General features: G+C 45.8%; 1 protein-coding gene across 2 annotated transcripts; it reads right to left on the reverse strand.

Moving 5' to 3' along the window:
• Positions 1–1209: 1209 nt before the first annotated feature.
• STX4 (syntaxin 4) lies at positions 1210–16927 on the reverse strand. 2 transcript variants are annotated; one of them, XM_079950293.1, is made up of 11 exons: positions 16261–16927; positions 11662–11772; positions 10377–10476; positions 8373–8447; positions 8115–8185; positions 7916–8024; positions 4692–4768; positions 4459–4596; positions 3669–3779; positions 3161–3296; positions 1210–2691 (listed from the first exon to the last, which is right to left on the reverse strand). In XM_079950293.1, exons 1-10 carry the CDS (start codon positions 16288–16290, stop codon positions 3213–3215), a joined length of 906 nt encoding a protein of 301 aa, XP_079806419.1. In that variant the 5' UTR covers positions 16291–16927; the 3' UTR covers positions 1210–2691; positions 3161–3212. The 2 variants fall into 2 exon arrangements, with proteins under 2 accessions (XP_079806419.1, XP_079806420.1); XM_079950294.1 differs by lacking the exon at positions 16261–16927 and adding an exon at positions 14975–15975.
• Between the last annotated feature and the right edge of the window lie 3075 nt (positions 16928–20002).

Genomic DNA, 20002 nt, shown 5'->3' on the forward strand with positions numbered 1-20002 from the left:
CTTGTACCTTGGGGTGATACTTTAAAATGCAGTTTGAGACCCCTCTTCAAGAAAGATCCCTCGAAGTATCCTCTCCTGCCTGTGCCCCAGGAGCGAAGCACACTCATAGCCAGCTACTATCTACAAGAGAAGCAGGGGGGTGGCAATGAATCACTACTGAAATTATGGCTTCTTCTGTGGGGTGAGACAACAGCTAAAATGCAAACAAGCAGAGAGGTGTCGAACTGGAATTAACTTGTTCCAGGGTCTCAGAAGTTCCACAACTTCACAGCTAAGGCCTGGAATATGTGACGCATTAATAAAACTAAAGGTTTCAAGTTGTAGCAGGAACCCCCCACCCCAATCATTCAGTTTGTACAAACTTCACACACACACACACACACACACTCACACACTCTCAAACTCACATACTACATACGCTACGCTTCTGTTATAAATTCATAGAAAATCAACCATACATCGGTTTTGCACTGTTCCACTTTTATTTTACTCCATGAAGGAAGGACTACAAAATGGGGAAGGTTTGATACAGGGCAGCCATAATCCCTTCACCATCCCAGCACATCCACAGAAGCCCTGCCCAGTTGCTATGCCAACCCTGATGGTCCTAGACAGAAGACAATCAAGATCACAAAGAACTTGCATATGGGAGTGGATTCAGCATGGACTGGAACAAAGGACAATGATCAGATCTTCCCTCAGAGGGCAGGAAACTGCGACTACCTTTTGTCTTCAGAAAATGACTCATGGGGAGGAGAGGGGAACCAGCCAGGTGACAGGACACTCAGGTTACCACCACAACTCCTCCCTCAACCCCTCCTTTCTGTAATGTATGCATGATGTTTCTGGGGGTGGGCTTGACCTAGAGGAGGGGAATTTCAAAAGTTTTTATAAGGTCTTGCACACCATTTTTCTGTGTCTTTCCTCTCACCTGCAAGTGAGGGGAGCACCCTGTTGCAACAGTCAATAAAGGCCAAGCGTACAGGCTGATTTGCTCCAATTTACTCTGGTTGGTGTCTTTACTTTTTGTCCAAGGGAGCCCTTGGATTTTTCCGGTAACAAAGTGTACATGCAAGCATAACTCTTACTCCATGCCAAGTTATTCCCACAGCCTCTTCCTCCCAGTTTCAGTCAAAGGCATCCAAGACTGACAGAATGGTGGGAAGGAGCTTCTTGCATTGGGGACAACAATGAAACCACAACTTTGCAGACATTCTAGAAAGTGCTTTTATTTTTATATTACAAAATAATTTGAGGCAGGCTGCTTTTCTTTTCTTTACATTCAATCTCCAAGGCAACTGGAACAGTTTGCTAAATGCTTTGATCTAGACAAGTCCTCTTTTTCCAAAGTAGAAAAATATCAAATTTTCAGGAACAAGGCCAAAAGGTCCTGGCTTCCATTTTCTCCATGATTTCCCAACCCATTTCAGCTAGATTTGCAGACAGACAAACCCAAGGGGCTCTGACTCCTACTCCTTCCTATAACCCTCCTTTCAAGATCTTGATTCCCCCTGGCCCCTTGGGCAAGTTTTCCAGGTGGCTAATTCAAGGCCTGTGATCGGGTTTCCTGAGGGAGCAAAAAATATTGTTTGTGTGGTTTTGTCCCAATACTTTTTAAGGTTGGCACTGGGATTATCTCTCATCTCACTGTACAAAGAGAGAAAAGAGACCCAAAAAAAGATTAAGATAATACACAGGGCTCAGAAGGGCTATGAGCACACAACCCCTAAGGCACCAGGGACATGGCGGCTGGGAGGAGGGCCACACAGATGAAAGAGGCATGGAAAAAATGTCAACTTTAAAACTGAAAGCAGGAGGCAAACAGCTTGGTAGAAACCAATAGATGGCATTTTAGCCATGTGAACCCAGAGGTCTTGGCTTGCTGCCCTTTGCTTCAGCTGAAACAGGCCCCATGTACTTACTAAAGGCCTCTAAAAATCCAACAAACAAGGTCAGGACGAAGGCAGTAGGTTAGAAAAAATTAACAGAGCTGCATGCTGCTTCCCTCATAGGCACATCTAACCGTGTTGAGTTTGTGGGTATGAAAGACCAGACATACCACCAAGTTCTGTACAAAATCCATCTGTCCCCTTGCACAGATGTACAATATACTGTGTGATAAGGGGGAAGCTTTAGAAAACTGACATGGCTTGTAGCAAAATGCATGATAAAGAACTACGACAGGCAGAGGAGATTTTAGAAGGCAGGAACTACAAAAAGGGTAAGGAAAACTCACAGCTGTCATGATCAGAATGTGAGAATTGGGGTTCCTCAAGATGAGGAGCCATCTAGAATTCATTGCAAGGGTGGATGCTGTTGAGGAGGAGGCCAAGACAGGAACTGACCATTTGCTTGTGAATGGGTCAAGGCCACAGAATGCATTGGGGGAGAAACACAGGACCCAAATGCAAGCCACGAAACAAACCAAACTAGGAAGTCCAAAATAAACACAGCAGAGACTTTGCTCTAGAATAGATCTTGAGAGTTATAGGCATCTGGAAACAGTTTTGGATGCAGGGAAATCAGGGGCTTCTTGTTTCTGGGCAACAGGAAAGGAGGCAGCCATAGGCAGCATGTGCTTTCAGGACTGGGCGAAAGGCAGGATGCATCTCCGCCAGCCATCTATCAGTGCAAAGGCCTCCCAGGAGAGGGCAGACGTTCCAGAACCATGATGAATCCAGAGATGGAGCCCTGAGGAGGGAAAATCCCAAAATTCACAAGACAGGAAAGGGCAGAGTCAGAACTCTTCAATGCAGTTCCCAACTGAAGCCCTTCACCTAGCAAAATAGCTCTCCCACTACTCCCTCCTCCTACCTAGCCTGTCTAGGTGCCATTGCAAGAGGCATAAGGCATTTGAAATGCAGTGACTTATTCCTCAGCCATCACTAGTTGCAGGCAGCACTTCTAGCTCTGTCATGTGGTGCAGACCAGGTCAGAAAGAGCTGGAAATGACTACGCCCCACCCATGTGTAACAGCAGCAAGAGACTGTTGCAAAATTGCACGGGAGCTACATCAAGCCTCTTGTAACCCAGAGGGAAGAACCTGCCTTGGCATGAGATAAGGCACCTCTGAGCATGAGCCTCTAGAAGCCCAGATGTTGACCATGCCTCTCCCCCCAAATGTGCAACCGTTCCTCGCATCTTTGTCCCCTATACGCACCATCGGGCTCCAGCAACGCAGCACGAAGGGAGAGGCAGAACTGGGAGCCCTCCTAGCCAACTGCAATGGATACACCAATGATGACAACGATGATGAGCACCGTGACTGTCAGGCAGATGGCAATCATGAACTTCTTCTGCAGAGCCCCAAAGCAGAGAACAGGCAAAAAATATGTTAAGGCAGATGGCCAGAGAGAGAGCTCTCAGCTCCTGCTATATTTTTCGTTCATCTGCTAGCCACAGGGAGGAAGAACAAGGCACTCTGACAAAGCACCAAAACACCCCCTTCTTCCGAGATTTCATCAGGCATTGCCCATCATCTCAAACATCTATTTGGAACAATAAAGGCTTGGCAAGTGCTTTCCCTCCTTAAGTCAAAGCAGATGTTCCCAGGTTGCCAACTTTTGCCATTTGCACAGCACAGTTGCATGTAAGCATGATACAAACGAGGTCTATTCATTTTAAAGGAGATACAACCCAAATTTATCCAGCGAACACAGTCAATTTACCTTGCGAGCTTTCTTTTGGTTCTCTTGAGCCATGTGGAGGTGGACCTGCCCTTTCTTGACGTAGTCCTCTGAATCCAGGATGTTCTTCTCTATCCTGTCAATCGTCTCTCCCTAAATGCAGTCAAAGGGGTGGGGATGAGGTATGAAGAAACCTCTGAGTTGAATGGGAGAGAGGTGGGGTGGGGAGAAGAGACAACAGACAACTAGCGCTGGGGCAAGGGCGGGTGGCCAGGGAAAATATGTGAGGGGAGCAAAGAAGCTTCCCCTGGGTAGGTAAGAGGTGGGTCTGGGTCTGCATGGGGCCACTAAGGATAGTGAGAGAGAACAAGGTCAAACAAAACAGTGAGAGTACATAAGAAACCATCCAGTACAGGCCAGGGAAAAAAACAAAGGTGAGCACACCTCCTCAAATTCTAGCAACCTCATCATAATAACTAAGCCCATATTAAATCTGTGTAAAAACTCCTAGGAGGCACGGATGGGAAGTGTACTTGGCAAGAAGAGTGACAGAAAGGAGCTTGAAGGCTGGTAAGAAGCCAAAGCAGAAACAAGATGGAATTGTGAGTTGACCCCTTCCCACCAGGGAAGGAAGAGTGAGGAAGGACTCGGTGCCTGCAGACAGCACCTGTATCTTCCGGTAGGGCTGGGAACAACATGTGTCTGTTGCCAGTCAGTGTAGAGAACTCCGAGCTAGTTGGACCAATGGTCTAACTTGGCTTAAGGCAGCTTCCTGTATTCCCAAGAGCACCTGGATCCCGAGTACCTTCTTTCTCCTCCCCCACTGCCATACCTGCAGCTCCACTTCAGTGGCCAGGTACAGGAACATTTCGTGGAGTTCCTGGATGCTGCGCTCCAGCTTGAGGATTTCACTGTGCCGTGTCTCGATTTCGTTCAGAGCCTGCTTCGTCACTTGCGTGTCCTTCATGATCTGCGGGGAGCAAGTGCAGCCAGATAAGTTAGCCGAGGGCCCAGGCCCCCTTTTCTACCTGATGCCCTCCCAAGGCCTCGCCTTCTGGTACTCACATTGGAAACAAACACCTCTGTCTGACCACTCTCCAGCATCTGGTCCAGCTCTTCATCGGAAACTGCCCCGCTGTTAGCTGAAGGGGAATGAAGAAAGCAGGCTCAGCAGCAAAGCAAGGTTTCCTGCCCAAAATAAGAAGCAAAGCCAGACTCCCTCACTCTCAGCAGCCTGCCTTGAACCCCTTCACTACCCCTCCTGTCTAAAGGCACTAAATCCCACACACCTCCAAAATCGGAACTCAAGGGCCACACAGCACCACTGTGCTTGTTACTCAGCTGTGGTGCCACAAAGCCTTCTGTCATGATGTACTGCCTAGTTGAAGGGAGGTGAAGCTCTCTGCCTGAAGTCTACTGTCAGGGGCTTGACATTTTGTGCTCTAAACTCCAACATGATGCATTCTTCAATGGTGGTTTAAATATTTGCTTTGCTTTATTCTAGGTTACTGAGGAGGTTTTCAAAACTTTTTACCTTCAGGGAACCGATTCCACATCAACAGGCCTAAAAAGCATTAAATCTTCCTTCATTTTTTACAGGGCAATCCTATGCATGCTGGCTCAGAAATAATTCCCAGTGAGCTCGGTGGGGCTTATTCCCAGGTAAATGTATACAGGATTGCAGCCTCAGCGCAATCCTGAACTAAAAGATTAATGCAGCTTTAACAAAACCCACTGTGGATATGATTCAGTAGAAAGAGAATATACATTTATAAATAAAAATAAAGCTTCCAAGGTTTTGTGGAGCTCTGGAAAAACACTAATCTTGTTAGACAGTTTGGTATCCTCTCTTCCCTTTCCCCCTCTATATTTAGATTTTTGCCTCAGCTTTATGTTAAAGTCGAGTATAGATGAAATGAGACACCGTAGACACTGGTGGTGAGGACCAAACCAAAATCTAGACTTTACAAGGAGGGATTGGGCTGATGCTGAGTGATGGGCCATCACTGACCAGTTATTAAAAGCTGTCCTGAAAGCGCCTCTCTAGCTCCTAAGCTTTTTTGCAAGAACTGTTCACATATTTGCAAGCTTTCCCCCTCTACAGTGAGATGCAGAATGTTTTATGGTGAATTATGAAACTGCCTACTCTCTGCAGGCAGAATACTGGAGTAGGGCAGGCTTGGGGGCTTCCAGGGTAAGAGTTCACACTTCTTCCCACACTGCCTTCACACCTCCTTCCACAGGGCTGGTAGCGAGGGCCCAGCTCTTCAGAGTTTGTTTCAAGCCCTGCTTAAATATTAGTGGTGCCTTTGGTGCACATTCGCTAGAAAATTGTTAAGGGGGATCCCTGATACAGCTCACGCTTTCCTGAAGATTTTTATTAAATCTTATAATCACAAACAATCCTGTGAGAGATTTCAGAATGGGGATCTTCCAGCTGCCCCTACTCCTATTCAGCACTCTGCACAATTGCTACCTCTTTTAGCTTTCAAATTCATCTGAAGGATGGGGCAGCTGGATTAAAGGATATTTCTTGACAAACCATCTTTATTTGCTGTTGGAGACTAGGAGAGCCTTCACATCAGGAATTTCAGACAACGTTTTGGTTTGTGTGATCTGGCCTATCTGAAATGAAAGGATTGCTGGAAACCTTCCTCCCATTCCCTCCCCTCATTTGGCTGTGAAATCCCAGGCCAAGTGTGCTTTGTGCAGCTTACCCTTCCAACTCTCCTGCCTTTTAAGGTCATCTTCCTTTAGAGGACAGCAGACAGACGCTATCCGTCTCCACAGGAAGATGACTTGGCCCACGTACAAGTAGCAGCACATCACTGAAGCTTTTTATATATATATAAAACAGTTTGAAAGCAAAAGGGCTTTCAAGATTTTACAATACCTGCAAGGTGGAGGGTTCAGTTAGGAGCCAGGGTTGTACTAACCCTTCCCCACCACCACCCCACACAACAGGATACCTTTGAAACTGCTTCAGGAAGAAAAACTTGCCTGTTGGAAGACAGCCAGGCTTTAGCAAAACCAGGTCTTCTAGTACTGATTTTTTAAAAATGCGCATCTTATCTACCCTCCTCTTCTGGGCCCCATGCCTTCCCAATTCACAACCTACAACGCATCTCATTACTGGCAGCTGTTTCTCCGCTGCTTTGCTAACCCTGTACCTGAAATTAGTCACAGAAGGGAGGAAATAGGACAAATCTCCTCCTCACAAAGACCACCAGTGTTCTCAACTTCCCCCAAACTAGAAATGTTGCCAGTGCTCCCCTGCCTTGTGTCCCAAGTTTAGGAAATTTTAATAGCCCCCGTGCAGCGTGGTAGTTGAGCCTAGGCTCCACAAAAAAGTGCTCTCAAGACCAATATGCATAGTCATTTTCTCCAAAGCATAAAGAGCTATAGCTTGCCTTTGGGCCAGAGACATGCCTGCAAACACACAGGGGAAAAAATGAAAGCCTCATCTGGCTACAGCTTGAAGTCACTCTGATAAGACAACTTGGGCAGACTTCACCATGCTAGGAATCACTGCAGCTGTATCCTTGAACTGCTCAGTTCCGCTTGTCTTTCTCAGGAGCACAGGCCTCAACACACACTTGTGTGGATGGGAAAGAAAGTGTGCAAAAAACAGCAGTTATGAGCTTGGAAGTTGCCTGTGCCATGGTCACAGGCTTTCTCTTTTTAAAGCCAATGTAACGTATCCCCTGCTCTGTAAAATGACTCTGCATCTAAAATGTGCAATACAAATCAAGTTTGCATGCTTGTTTCCACTTCTGCTAGCTGATGGAAAGACAGAAGTGTAAAGAACAGGCCTTAAAGACACATCATCTGACCAGTGGAAACATTGCTGGGCCCTGCAACCATGCACAGTTTACATGTTTTCAATACCCACTTCCTAAGATCTAGGAACTTGCTTTATAAACAAAATCAACAAAACTGCCAGAATCCACTTATAGAGAGAGATTGCAAAGAAATAAAACCCATGTGTCCCTGACCAGCATCACAAACACAACTGTTCATGCGTTTCTGGGACATCTCTAACAACAGCATTGTGATAAGAATAGGGCACCATGTCCAAGCTTAGGATACTCATCTTAGCCACCAGGCAACCCAGATGACTTTGGGCAAATCAAAATCTTCCCAGCTACCTTAGGGCTGGCACCATGACTTGTCCCCATGACTTCTGGGCGACTCTAGTACGTAGGAACCTTGCAGCAACCGAGATTGCTGATTTGGCACTGAAATGCAGTCATCTCTGGAGCCAGTGGGAAGAAAGAGCAGACACTCACTGATCTGCAGCTGTCTCCTGATGCGCTCCAGATTCTTATCTCGGTAGTCAGACTGCGTTGCATTGCACTGGTTGATCAGGTCCAAGAACTGTTGGGACAGGATCCCATGCTGAGGCAGAAATGGAAAGAAAGGGTTAAGGACACTTCTGTAGCCTCCTCCTCACCAGTACCCAAGCGAGCTAGCTGGGCCGCATCTGACCTGGGTTCTCTTCATACGAACGTTGATGGAGTTTTTGTTCTCATCTTCCCCATCCTTCTTGGGCTCAATTTCTATATTAAAAAATAAACAGGGCTGCAATCAAGCCACGCCACTTTCTACTGGAGACAGAGAGAAGGCCTCCTCCTGGTTTCAGTACAATGAGCACACAGACAAAGCTGGAGAGCAGAAGCTAGGAGGTCCGACATCCAGCACTCTTCCCTTTTATGCATTAAGGCCCAATCCTCCTCCCACACTCACTTTTCAGGCGGGTGCGAATGTCTTTTGCCAGCTCCTTGATTTCCTCACGTAGCTTTTGCAGGTCTTGCTTCATGCCTAGAAAACACCAAGGTTAAAAAGTCAACAGCTGGGATTGTGCCAGAGAAGAATTACCGTATTTTTCGTCCCATAGGATGCACCGGCCCATAGGACGCACCAAGTTTTTTTGGGGGGAAATAAAAAAAAAAAAATTATTTCCCCCCCAGGCGCTTGTGGAGCCGGCAGCGGGGAGAAGTGCTCTTCTCCCCGCCGCCTGCCTGCAGATCAGGTCCGGGGACAGCAGGAGGACACGGGATGGCGGCGTTCTGCCTCCCCGCTGTCCCCCGACCTTGTGGGACTGGCGCTGCGGCTCTCCTGAGGCCTGGAGAGCGAGAGGGGTCGGTGCGCACCGACCCCTCTCGCTCTCCAGGCTTCAGCGAAAGCACACGCATTTCCCCTTCATTTTTGGAGGGGGAAAAGTGCGTCCTATAGGGCGAAAAATACGGTAGATGACATTTACATGTGGCTTTTGCTAAGGTGTTATGTATGTAGGTGCTTCTTTGCCACATCCCTTTCCTGCAGGCCATTTGGTCAACTGAAGGGAACACTGACTACAGTTGCTCTGCCCGCATTCAATCCATTGATAAGCCATATCATTTCTTCCTGAAGAACACTGCAGAAATGGCTGTTTCTCCATATTGTTTTGACCAAAGCGCCATGCGTCCACCTGAACTACAACCTCAAGTCTCCTCACCTCAGTGCAAAACTCCTTTGTCAATATTACTCATTTATCCTGTTTCTCTGACCACACTGATGCCTATCTTCTGATCCTTTCACTGGCTTTCCAGTCCATTCTACCTGTGTATATAGAACAAAACCTTTGCCTTTACTTTTAAAGCTATCCATGGTCTTGTTCTGCTATCTTTCAGCTTTTGTTCTTCAATATATCCCACCAACAACTCCACTCATTTCCCCTGCTGCCCTCTTCAAGCGGGCCCTTCTTCTCTGAACGTGAACTTGGCACAACATCTGCTCATTCAACTCTCTCCTCACCCCTTCTCCTTTGTGCATGGATTTTGGCTTTTCCTCTTATTTACTTTAGAGTATTTCTATTCTGCCAACCAATCAAAGTTCTCAAGGCTGCTTACAATGTATTTCAATCCCACCCTCCTCTGGTTTTCTAATGTTCTAACAACTGGCACTGTGCAGCTATATCTTTTGACTGGGAACTGACGGTTGAACCACCCATCCGAATCCTCATTCCTAATTTAACCAAGTTTTTAACAATGCAGAATAGCATTTGCCCCTATTCACTCCTTCCTACCCTTGTCTGCCTTTCCATCCTACTGTTGTTCCCTTGCTATCTATTTTAGGCTGTAAGCAACTTTGAAGCATGAATCTGTCTACTGTGCTCATGCACACACTGATGGAACAGTATAAACTGTCGCAATCCATAATTTGGCCTGAAGGCACATAATGCAGTATCCTTGCTAAACCTAATCAGGTCTAGTCTGGTCGGTGCTTTGATTGGAGGCTGCCTAGGAATACTATGTACATTAACATGAGTTCCATAGAAGAAAGGTGGGGGTATACATCAATTATATTTTGGAAATTTGCTTAATTTCTATGCATTTGGACACCTCTTAAAATATCATAACCAATTTTTGCATGATGGTAATTGAAACCAAGAAGCAGGTTTTTGTTTAGATACAACTGGATTTCATTTTGAATCAATACGGTACACGGAATCTTTTCAAACTATAATTCATAAGAAAAGCAAGATATGAGGCTGCTAGGAGTAAACAGCAATGTGCACTTTGCAACAAGGCAATTCTAATTCTGCACTACTTTAAATCATGAAATTTAAATACCACTAAACTCTGCCCCTAAATTTTACTATTTTCGCCAACTTTTCTTGGCCACTTACCTCCAAGAGCTACTTTGTCCAGTTTTCCCCCAGCCCATATCTTCTACTTTACCACCCGCATTCCCCCACTGCAAACTTACTATCCTCAGGGAGGGGTGTGGCCAAAATGGTAGTTTGATGTTTCTCTAGATCTTTTACTTTGCTTCCCAGAGTCTTCAAGGCTTCACGGATCCCACGTGTCTGAGAAGGCAACAAAAAATGATACGATGAGAAGGAGTCAATTCTAATCAGCTGAACCCTGACCTCATCTTGGAGCAACATTCAATTATAGAAGTGCTGTCAGTCTCCTACCCTCCCCTTTTCCACTTTTCTTTGGGGGTGGTTAATGATAACACACCAGAAGAAGAAGAAGAAATACATTTCCTTTTCATTGTCAATGACCCCCAAATCTCCATCAATTAAGCGGGTTTCCAATGAAGAGGTATCTCCATAGTATGAAACCCACTCATATCTCACTGCGTATAACTACAAGCCACCAGCACAGGGAACTGGCTGACTAGATTTATTTACATAAGCAGAAAGCATAATGTGTCTGCTCCATAGGGTTCTAGAAAATGCTCAAGTGATTTGCACCCTCAAGAAATCACACAAAAACACTACTGTGTGCGGGCAATACTGATGCAGTTTCAGCTTACCAAAGACTGTTCACGGATGCCAGAATTCAAATTATCTCCTCTTATTTTATTTAAAACATTTCCTCCCATACAGCTCACAGCACATTAAAAATAAAATACTATTCATAAAAACAGGAACATTAAAACTGCATGATATATAAAAACAACAGAAATTCAGCATAAAACCAATTTCAAGGGGAATGAAACTATGAAATGATTGGGAAAATAGAAGTTTTCTGCCCGGCACTGGAAAAATAACAAGGCAGGCAATGGGCAAATCTTGCACAGCCAGGGCACCACCAAAGCGAAGGTGCTCTCTCTTTCTCCTGTTGCCACCTGCGTCACCTGATTGGGTGGTGGCAGCTGGAGGATGGTCTCCAGAGCTTAACATAAGGAAAGGAGGACAGGGAGGTAAGCATGGTCTTATTGTTCTTCAGATGTGCAGCCAGAAGATCTCCAACTCCTCTGACACATTATAGCAACAAACCAATAGCATGCAATAGCAACTGTAGCAAGAAAAAAGTCAAGTGATCTTGGAAGAGTTTCCATGGGATAGTGAAAACAAAGATGATCATGCTGATAGATGCCATTTTTGGCACCAGAAGCGGGTGGGACGTTGGTAGATGCGGTATGGGACAAGCTTATGCGTGTCCCACCAATGCACACAGCACCTTGGAACGCACACACACACACACAGGAAGATAGTTTTCAAGTCAACTCCGCACATGCTTAGAAAGAAAGATTGTGGTACCGTTCGGAAGAATTCGTCAGTTGGATCTGGAGAGCCATTGGGTCTTGCTGATCCTGGCTGTGGGACAAGAGTATCGAGTTCAGTCTCTTCACAGTCCGAGTCGACATCCTTCTGTTAAAGAGAGATGTAGAGGGAAGAGATCAGATGCACCAAAGCACTCACTGCACACGTGTTGTAGATGACAGGGGGAGAAACACAGACAAAAAATCCCACACTGTTCTTAGACAAGATTCATTTTCATTCATTTACAAACATTTCTATCCAAATCAACTTCCAAATCAGTTAACAATTTAAAACCAGTATTTTCAAACAATATTTTCATTCCATTTTGCATAGTACAGAAGACACATGTTCTAAGAGTGAATAGAATCTAACATTTCATGGTTGCTTAAAAGGCTGACTTGGCACCAGTCAGCTGTGAAGAAGAACAGACAAAACTGTCTTGTGTATTCAGTTTTTCTCCCTATTCTCTATCAACACACACTGTTGTACTCTTAGACTAATACAGAACTTTTGAGAGCTATGGGCATCTGTGAGAAGATGTGCAATTGGCACTGGATGTTCATCTGGCCATAACTGCATGTGGAAAACTGGCATGTAGATCGGGTAAAGGTAAAGGTAAAGGTACCCCTGCCCGTACGGGCCAGTCTTGACAGACTCTGGGGTTGTGCGCCCATCTCACTTAAGAGGCCAGGGGCCAGCGCTGTCCGGAGACACTTCCGGGTCACGTGGCCAGCGTGACATCGCTGCTCTGGCAAGCCAGAGCCGCACACGGAAACGCCGTTTACCTTCCCGCTGGTAAGCGGTCCCTATTTATCTACTTGCACCCGGAGGTGCTTTCGAACTGCTAGGTTGGCAGGCGCTGGGACCGAGCAGCGGGAGCGCACCCCGCCGCAGGGATTCGAACCGCCGGATCGGCAAGTCCTAGGCGCTGAGGCTTTAACCCACAGCGCCACCTGTAGATCGGGTACCTGCATCTATTGCTGGATGAGATGCATAACAACGTTGTAGACATATAACCAGTGTTAGAAACTGAGATAAGAAAGCTAGGAAACAAATGGTACCTTAAACCTAGATTATAGGCACAACAACGGAATGTCTAGGCACACTTTTTTATAACAAGGATACAATATGAATATGAGTGAACTGAATATGAGTGAACTGCAGCTAAAACTTTATGTTCATTTTTCACATGGCCTAGTCCTTCTCCTGCCCACCCCCTTAATATTCTTAAGAGGGTCTCTTCTCCAGCGAGTAGCTGGAAGTGGGGAGGCAGAAAAAAGTCCTCCTTTCCTTCCACTCTGCAGTTTTAATCTGAGTAGAGACGGTACTACGCCCAGAGCTCAGAAACTGCTGGCACTAATGAAATTCCTTGCGCAAGATGCGCCTAGAACAATGGGAGTTTGAAACACTGCATATAATGTAACACACATTTCTCTGTGTGGATGCCAACCTGGTCACTACATTTTGCTGCTCAATAAATCTGACCAATTTTTAAACATGTAATCTTGTACAAAAGTGAGAAAAATCTGTGACTGGGAAACATGGAAGACAAGTTGGACACTGAGGGTTTCCTTTGTTGGAGAACACTCTTGCCTCGGTCTTTAATTCAACATAAGCAAGAACAAAAAAAATATGTGTTTTGCTCCTAGATTGGAAATTGGCTATGACACATACCTCGGATTAAGTACTTAATTTGTTCCAGAGGTCTGTTCTTAACCTGAAACTGTTCTTAACCTGAAGCACCACTTTAGCTAATGGGGCCTCCTGCTGCTGCCGGAGCACGATTTCTGTTCTCATCCTGAAGCAAAGTTTTTAACCCGAGGTACTCTTTCTGGGTTAGCGGAGTCTATAACCTGAAGCATATGTAACCTGAAGCGTATGTAACCCGAGGTACCACTCTACCACTCATGAAGGATTTGGGATGAAAACCTCAACCAGTGGGGCTGGGATGTGCCTCTGTGTACTTTGGCTGAATTCTGCTCCAACTCACTTGGACCTCACATTTCTTTGTGTCAGTAGCAATGGCAATTTTTCCCCCCAGTTGAGAAGATGCACAACACAGGTCTTATTAGTAATATGCATATGGGCCAGGGTTCTGTGGGAGCAAATCAAACCTCAAGAATGTGACCTAGGGTATAGAATCCAGTTCCAAAAAAACTTTCATTTCATTACCTTTCATTTGAATAAACTTTAAAAGCACAACATCACTAGCTAGTTTCTAGCTCTCATGGCTGATAAGAAATGCTTGAATCTACATGTTCAACACTAGGTGAAATGTCAATAGCCAAACAATGGTTGATCAAAGTTTCTAGCAGCTGGGGACAGGGCTTCAGCACCCTCCATAATTCCATGCCCCTCTATTTCATGCAAAATATTTATGCAAATGTGCACTCTCCTGTGCTAGAGATCCATGCTGGCTGAAGCTCTTTCTAATGCTGCACTGTACTTACAAGGCAATGACAGCATTGTCATTTGAATTACCCTACCTTTGTGCAGAATTCCATTTAGTTTGCTTTTTTAAAAAAAGAATAAAGCTAATCCTGCTTGTGAGACACTTTCTCAAACAGAACTGTTATGAAAAGAACCCACTATATATTCCAAAAAGTAGATGACTCCAGAAGAACTATAGTGGCATCCTTAAAACTAATTCATTTTAATTGTGGCATAAGCTTTCAAAGGCCAACAATCTTCTTTATCAAAGTAATCTATATAGGTAGTAGGAACATTACTACTGTTTAATTAGGGCTGCAAGCTTTAGCCAATTAAACTTTAACCACAGATTATGATTCAGTCCCTGCTTAATTGGAATATACCATTGTGCATGGTGCAGATGTGCCAGCTCACTCCCTTCCTGTGTCAAATTTGACAACGGACTTGAAAGGAAAAAAACAAAACTAGCAGCTATTTTGTATATTAGTGTGAAACCACCCTGGTTTCCTTTCTAGTAAGAAGGACAAACATCTGAAACGGACATGAGAAGTCAGTAATATGTTTCCTAAATCTGTATTTTCTCGCTACTAATAAAGATGGAGAGAAAAAGGGACGAACGGTCAGGGCAGAGATACTGAAATCTTAACAAAGCAAAGCCTAGAAATTCCATGTTTATACACAGGAGCTGAAGCATTCTGGAGGACAAGAAAGGCAACGGGAATACAGCCATAGTGTTGTTTGCCGACACCGAAAAGCATCTTAAATGTAATGCATAACTAAGTGGAAGGTGACTTTTGCATTAAGCCATCTGCAAACATTGTTCAAACCCTGAGACAGAATCAAACTTGGTCCCTCTATCTCTCCCTCTCAAACCACTTACCATTTTGGAATCTTGTAACAAGTGAGTCCCAAATGTAACTTCCTAATGTAACATCATTCTGGTTCTTTTATAATATTTCTATCCTACCCTTCCTCCAAGGATATCAGGGCAGCAGCCACAATAATCCTATGAGGTCCGAAAGGCTGAGAGTTGACGACCTATGGTCACCTGGTAAGATGCATGGCTGAGTTGGATTTTACACATTTTCCCAACCAAAAGTCTGACACTATGCACCACCAGTTGCTGCCTCCCAAGACGAAAGACCAATGCAACATCCAGTGGCGTTATTTGGGTATCGCTTTGGTGTGCAGTATTGCCTTGCCCAAATGAGTTAACATCTCCAACTTCTTTTGATCTCTTCAAATTCCTGGGGGCCTAATGTACCCCAACTCCTTTCCATGGTGTTTTCCACTAAAACATTGGGGTGGGGTAGTAGCTAAGAGAAAGCCTATGAAGAGAGCAGATGAGAAGACGAGTGAAGAGGGAACCAATGCAAGAAGGGACAAGGGAGTGTTAGGTGAATATGGGGGACGAAAGGAGCACAGTGTGAGGACAAATGGGGTGCAGGGAAGAAATATAAAAATGCTGGGAGGCAGACTATGGAAAAGGGAGGGCAGAGAAGAGGATACTCTCAGGAGGGCAACCCAAAGAGTGGACGAGGGTGACAGAGAAGGGGAAATAACTGAAGGCAGCAGGAGGAGGATACAGGGATGAAGAGAGCAGATAAACAAACCGAGAACTGGGTTGGGGGAGGCGAGTGGGAAAGTGGGAGACCATGATCACGGGAGGGAGGGACTGAAAACAGCGCCCCCCACAGGAGCCTGAGAGGAAAACGCGCATTTGGAAAGGAAAGCTTTTGACTGTCAAGGGGAGGGGAAGTTTGGAATTTATGAAATCCAGATTGCGAATAACAGAAACGAAAATGGCATCTCCTGGCTGTGTTTTTGGGGTGGGGGAGGTGCGCACCTGACACCCTGCGAGGGGGGGGGCAGCAATGGGGCCCCTCGAGGCGGTCGGGGTTAGTGAGGGGAGGTGGAAATAGGCCTCCAGAGGTCGAGGGGCCAAATTTGGGGCGAGGTTTAGGGGGGATGAGAAGAGCAAAAGGGACTGCGGGGGGGAGAAGGGGAAGGGGAGGACGAGGAGGCAGAGAGAGCGAACAGCCTATAAAAGGCGAGGGAAAAGCGGCGCGCGGGGGGAGAGCGTGACCGACGGCGCAAAGGAGGCACGGAAAGGGGAGGAGCAAAGGCGACCGTTGTGGGCGTGGCCAGCCGCGCGAGGATTCTCACCCCTCTGATCTCGTCCGTTCGGTCCCTCATAGCTGCTTCCCCCTCCTTTTTTTTCTTTTTCGCACTCCCGGGGACGAAGTGGCGCGGGGGAGGAGGGGGGGAATCGGAATGGAGGGGCAGGAGGAGACTGCGCACGCGCGCTGGAGGTCCCTCCTCCTCCTCTTCCTTCGCCGCCGCCTCCTCCCCCTCCCCCGCCTCTTTCTTCCTCGCGGGAAGGTTGCTCGAGAGGCAAAAAGAAGGGGCAGGGGGGAGAGAGAAACACGCTCTGTCGCCACCTAGCTCGTACTGCGCATGCGCCTTCTGGCCCCGCCGCTCGACGCGGCGGTTTTCACCCTCAACCCCTTAGCCAGTGGAGAAGCAGCGGAAGAGGAAGGCAGACACCAGGGATTGATTTAGTATGTTTATTGCTACTACAGAGCCTACCCGGGACCCGCTTTTTTCTGTGATTCGGAATCATTACAACGAAGGATTTTTAATTTTTTTAAAAAAAGCAACAGGAGGAGGCGGCGACTTGGGACGGCCATAATGAATATTCCTTTCTTGACTTCAATATGGCCGCTGCCGGAAGTTCATTGCGTCTACCGGATGTCGTTTTTCATCGGCTGTCATTGAGAACCATAGAGCTACATGTATGCGTAGAGTGTCCCACTAATTCTGGCCAATACTCAATACAGGTGTCCTTTGCTAAAAAAAGTAGTGTCGTGTGGAAATGATTTGGAATGTGCAGCTCCGAATTTGTTTTTAATATAACCGCCAGTTTTGGGATACAGACTATTTAAATTTCGAACAAATTTTAAATGAATTAAAACCGGCCAATAGGCAACAGGTTCCCCTTCTTTCCTCACACACCGCCACCTTTAAAGGTAAAGGGACCCCTGACCATTAGGTCCAGTCATGGCCGACTCTGGGGTTGTGGCGCTCATTTCGCTTTATTGGCCGAGGGAGCCAGCGTACAGCTTCCGGGTCATGTGGCCAGCATGACTAAGTCGCTTCTGGTGAACCAGAGCAGCGCACACAAAAACGCCGTTTACCTTCCCGCTGGAGCGGTACCTATTTATCTACTTGCACTTTGACGTGCTTTCAAACTGCTAAGTTGGCAGGAGCAGGGACCGAGCAACGGGAGCTCACCCCGTCGCGGGGATTTGAACCGCTGACCTTCTGATCGACAAGTCCTAGGCTCTGTGGTTTAACCCACAGTGCCACCCGCGTCCACATCTTTAGTTCACAGAAATTCAGCTGGTGAAGCCCAAAATGCAGGGGCTGTAATGGGAAATAAATCTTTGCCCACTGAATTTCTGGCTGTCAAAGCTACTACATGAACCTTTGCCAGAAAAAAAGTTGGCAACTCTTTGCCTCCATTGGTAATTTGGAAGAAAGTTGCTTTCTTCATTTTCCTGTCAATGTACTATAAATTACTAGTAATGTATGTTCTGATCATCCCATCTCCAAAAGGACATTGTAGACCTGAAAAGGGCACCCAAAATGATCAGGGCACTTTGCTTTTGAGGAAAGTCTAAACACATTGAGGCTTTTAGTTTGAGAAAAAAAGATGACTATTAAAAAAAACAACACTTATTAAGTGGTGCATAGTGTAGAGGATGTAGCTAGAAAGAAGTTTTTCTCCTGCTACTGTGATGTTAGAACTTGGGATCATCCAATGAATGAAACTGGTTGGCCTTGCAGTAGATTCAGGAGAGGGAAGAATGGACAGTGTCAAGATGTGTCCCGAAAATGCTACTTTTAGAAAGTAAGCTGTAAAATGAACACCAGGGTTTCCTGTGGCAATGGTAGTAAATAGCAGAGGTGCTTGTTAATTATGCTCTGAAAGATTGGAATAGATTAGTACAGTATTAAAAATATGAGAGAATATTCCCTATTGAATATGTGCAACCTTTATGCTCTGAGATAGTACTACAATGACTACCAGCTGCATCTGGTTGGCCACTTTGGGATAAAAGATGGAGTAGATATAAATGGACCTTGGGTTTGATTCACCAGATCCCTTCTTACAGAGTGTGCTTCATTTATTTTAGTAACAGAGTTACATCTACCCTTTAGATATTTTTCAGAGCAGCTTGCACAACCTTCAGATTAATGAAATAATTTGTGGTAGTTTTCAGAACAACCCTGGGCATAGCGTGCTTCTGTAGTCCAATGTCAATTTATATTGGCTTCTGCACTTCAGTAAAATGTACAGGTATTCCATAAAATAAACCCTATTTAATTTTGGGATTTAATATCTGCAGGACTTGTAACCCTGACTCAGATTTGTTTGCCATGGCAGATTTGTATGTTTCGTTTTGAATTAATTGTTTTCTGTTGTAGAATCAGTGGGTTGCCTTAAAACAGACACCCCCAAACTCGGCCCTCTAGCTGTTTTGGGACTACAATTCCCATCATTCCTGACCACTGGTCCTGTTAGCTAGGGATGATGGGACTTGTAGTCCCAAAACAGCTGGAGGGCCAAGTTTGGGGATGACTGCCTTAAGAGCAATCCTATAACAATATCCACTGGGATGAGTAGGGTTAGGATCCAGTGGATCTCTGGCTGAGCTGGGAGGTTCCCAGCACAACTGGGCTACACCAGCATAGCTCGCCATCCTTGGCTCAGCTGGAGATACCTGGCTCAGCCAAAGTCTGGCATATCTTAAACTGGCATAAGCCCTGGAAAAGGGGTGTTGTGTGGCAGAACCAGAGAGGTGACATAGGCTGCGTCCTAAACATGTTGGCTTGGCAACCCAGCATAAGTTAAGCCAGCAAAAAAAGGGTGGTGTGACCCAAACACTCTTTTAAAGCCCCATTTTCCCTCTGTCAGGCTTGCGCCAGCTCAGCCAGGAATAGCCCTGCTCCTGAATGGATCTGCTGTACTTTGCACCAGCTTAATTTACATCAGTTTGTTTTATGCCAGCTTGTAAAAAGGCTGATCCCTTATATTGAGTAAGGCCATTGGTCCATCTAGTTCACCATTGTCTACACTGGCTGGCAGTGGCTCTCCAGGGTTTCAAACAGGGTACATACCTAGCCTTACCTAAAGAAGTTGGATATTGGAGCTGGGACCTTCTTCCTGCAGAGAATGCAGTAGCACTGAGCCGTGGCCCTTCCCCATGCTCATCAGTAAAGAGGGTGAGCAGGTGTAAAGAAACACAAAGGTTCATTGTCCTTTGGCTAGCTGTGTGGCATACACACTGACAGGTGCAAGTTTATCAAGCTAGGCTTATAAAATCTGTACCAGCTGAAATTTCTTCATCTATGCTGCTCTTAAAAGTGGCACTGTCCTCCTTTCCGTTTTAAAGAAACCAGAGATAGGTTTGCCTCCTTTCATTGAGCTGATGATCCAGGAGGATCAGCTGCTATTTCTTCAATGAGAACTAATGACTAGGCGATGTTTCCTTAATTAGCAATCTACCTGCAGTGTGGGATCTAAGAAGAGTGTTATCTTGGTGCTGGGACGTGGGCCAAAAAAATAAGCAGTTTGACTTTGGGCAGATGGAGAAACCAGGAGCTTTATGAGTTCTAGCAAACACCTGGGGTGTGTGCCATAGCCTTGGAGTGTCTGCGTGTGTTTGCACTGCAACGATTCCTCTTTGAAAATCTGCTGCAAGATGAGCAGTTGTTCTGCCTGCTGTTGGGGGTGGGGGGTCTGCTTATAGATTTGTAAATAAGCAGAGTCTCCAGAGCTCCCTCCCTTTCGTATCGCAAGGAAACAGACTCTGTAGAGAGGCAAACCTCCCATCCTTCCTAT

Source organism: Podarcis cretensis (genome assembly GCF_951804945.1).
Source record: "Podarcis cretensis genome assembly, chromosome: 13".
In the NCBI taxonomy this organism is placed as follows: domain Eukaryota; kingdom Metazoa; phylum Chordata; class Lepidosauria; order Squamata; family Lacertidae; genus Podarcis; species Podarcis cretensis.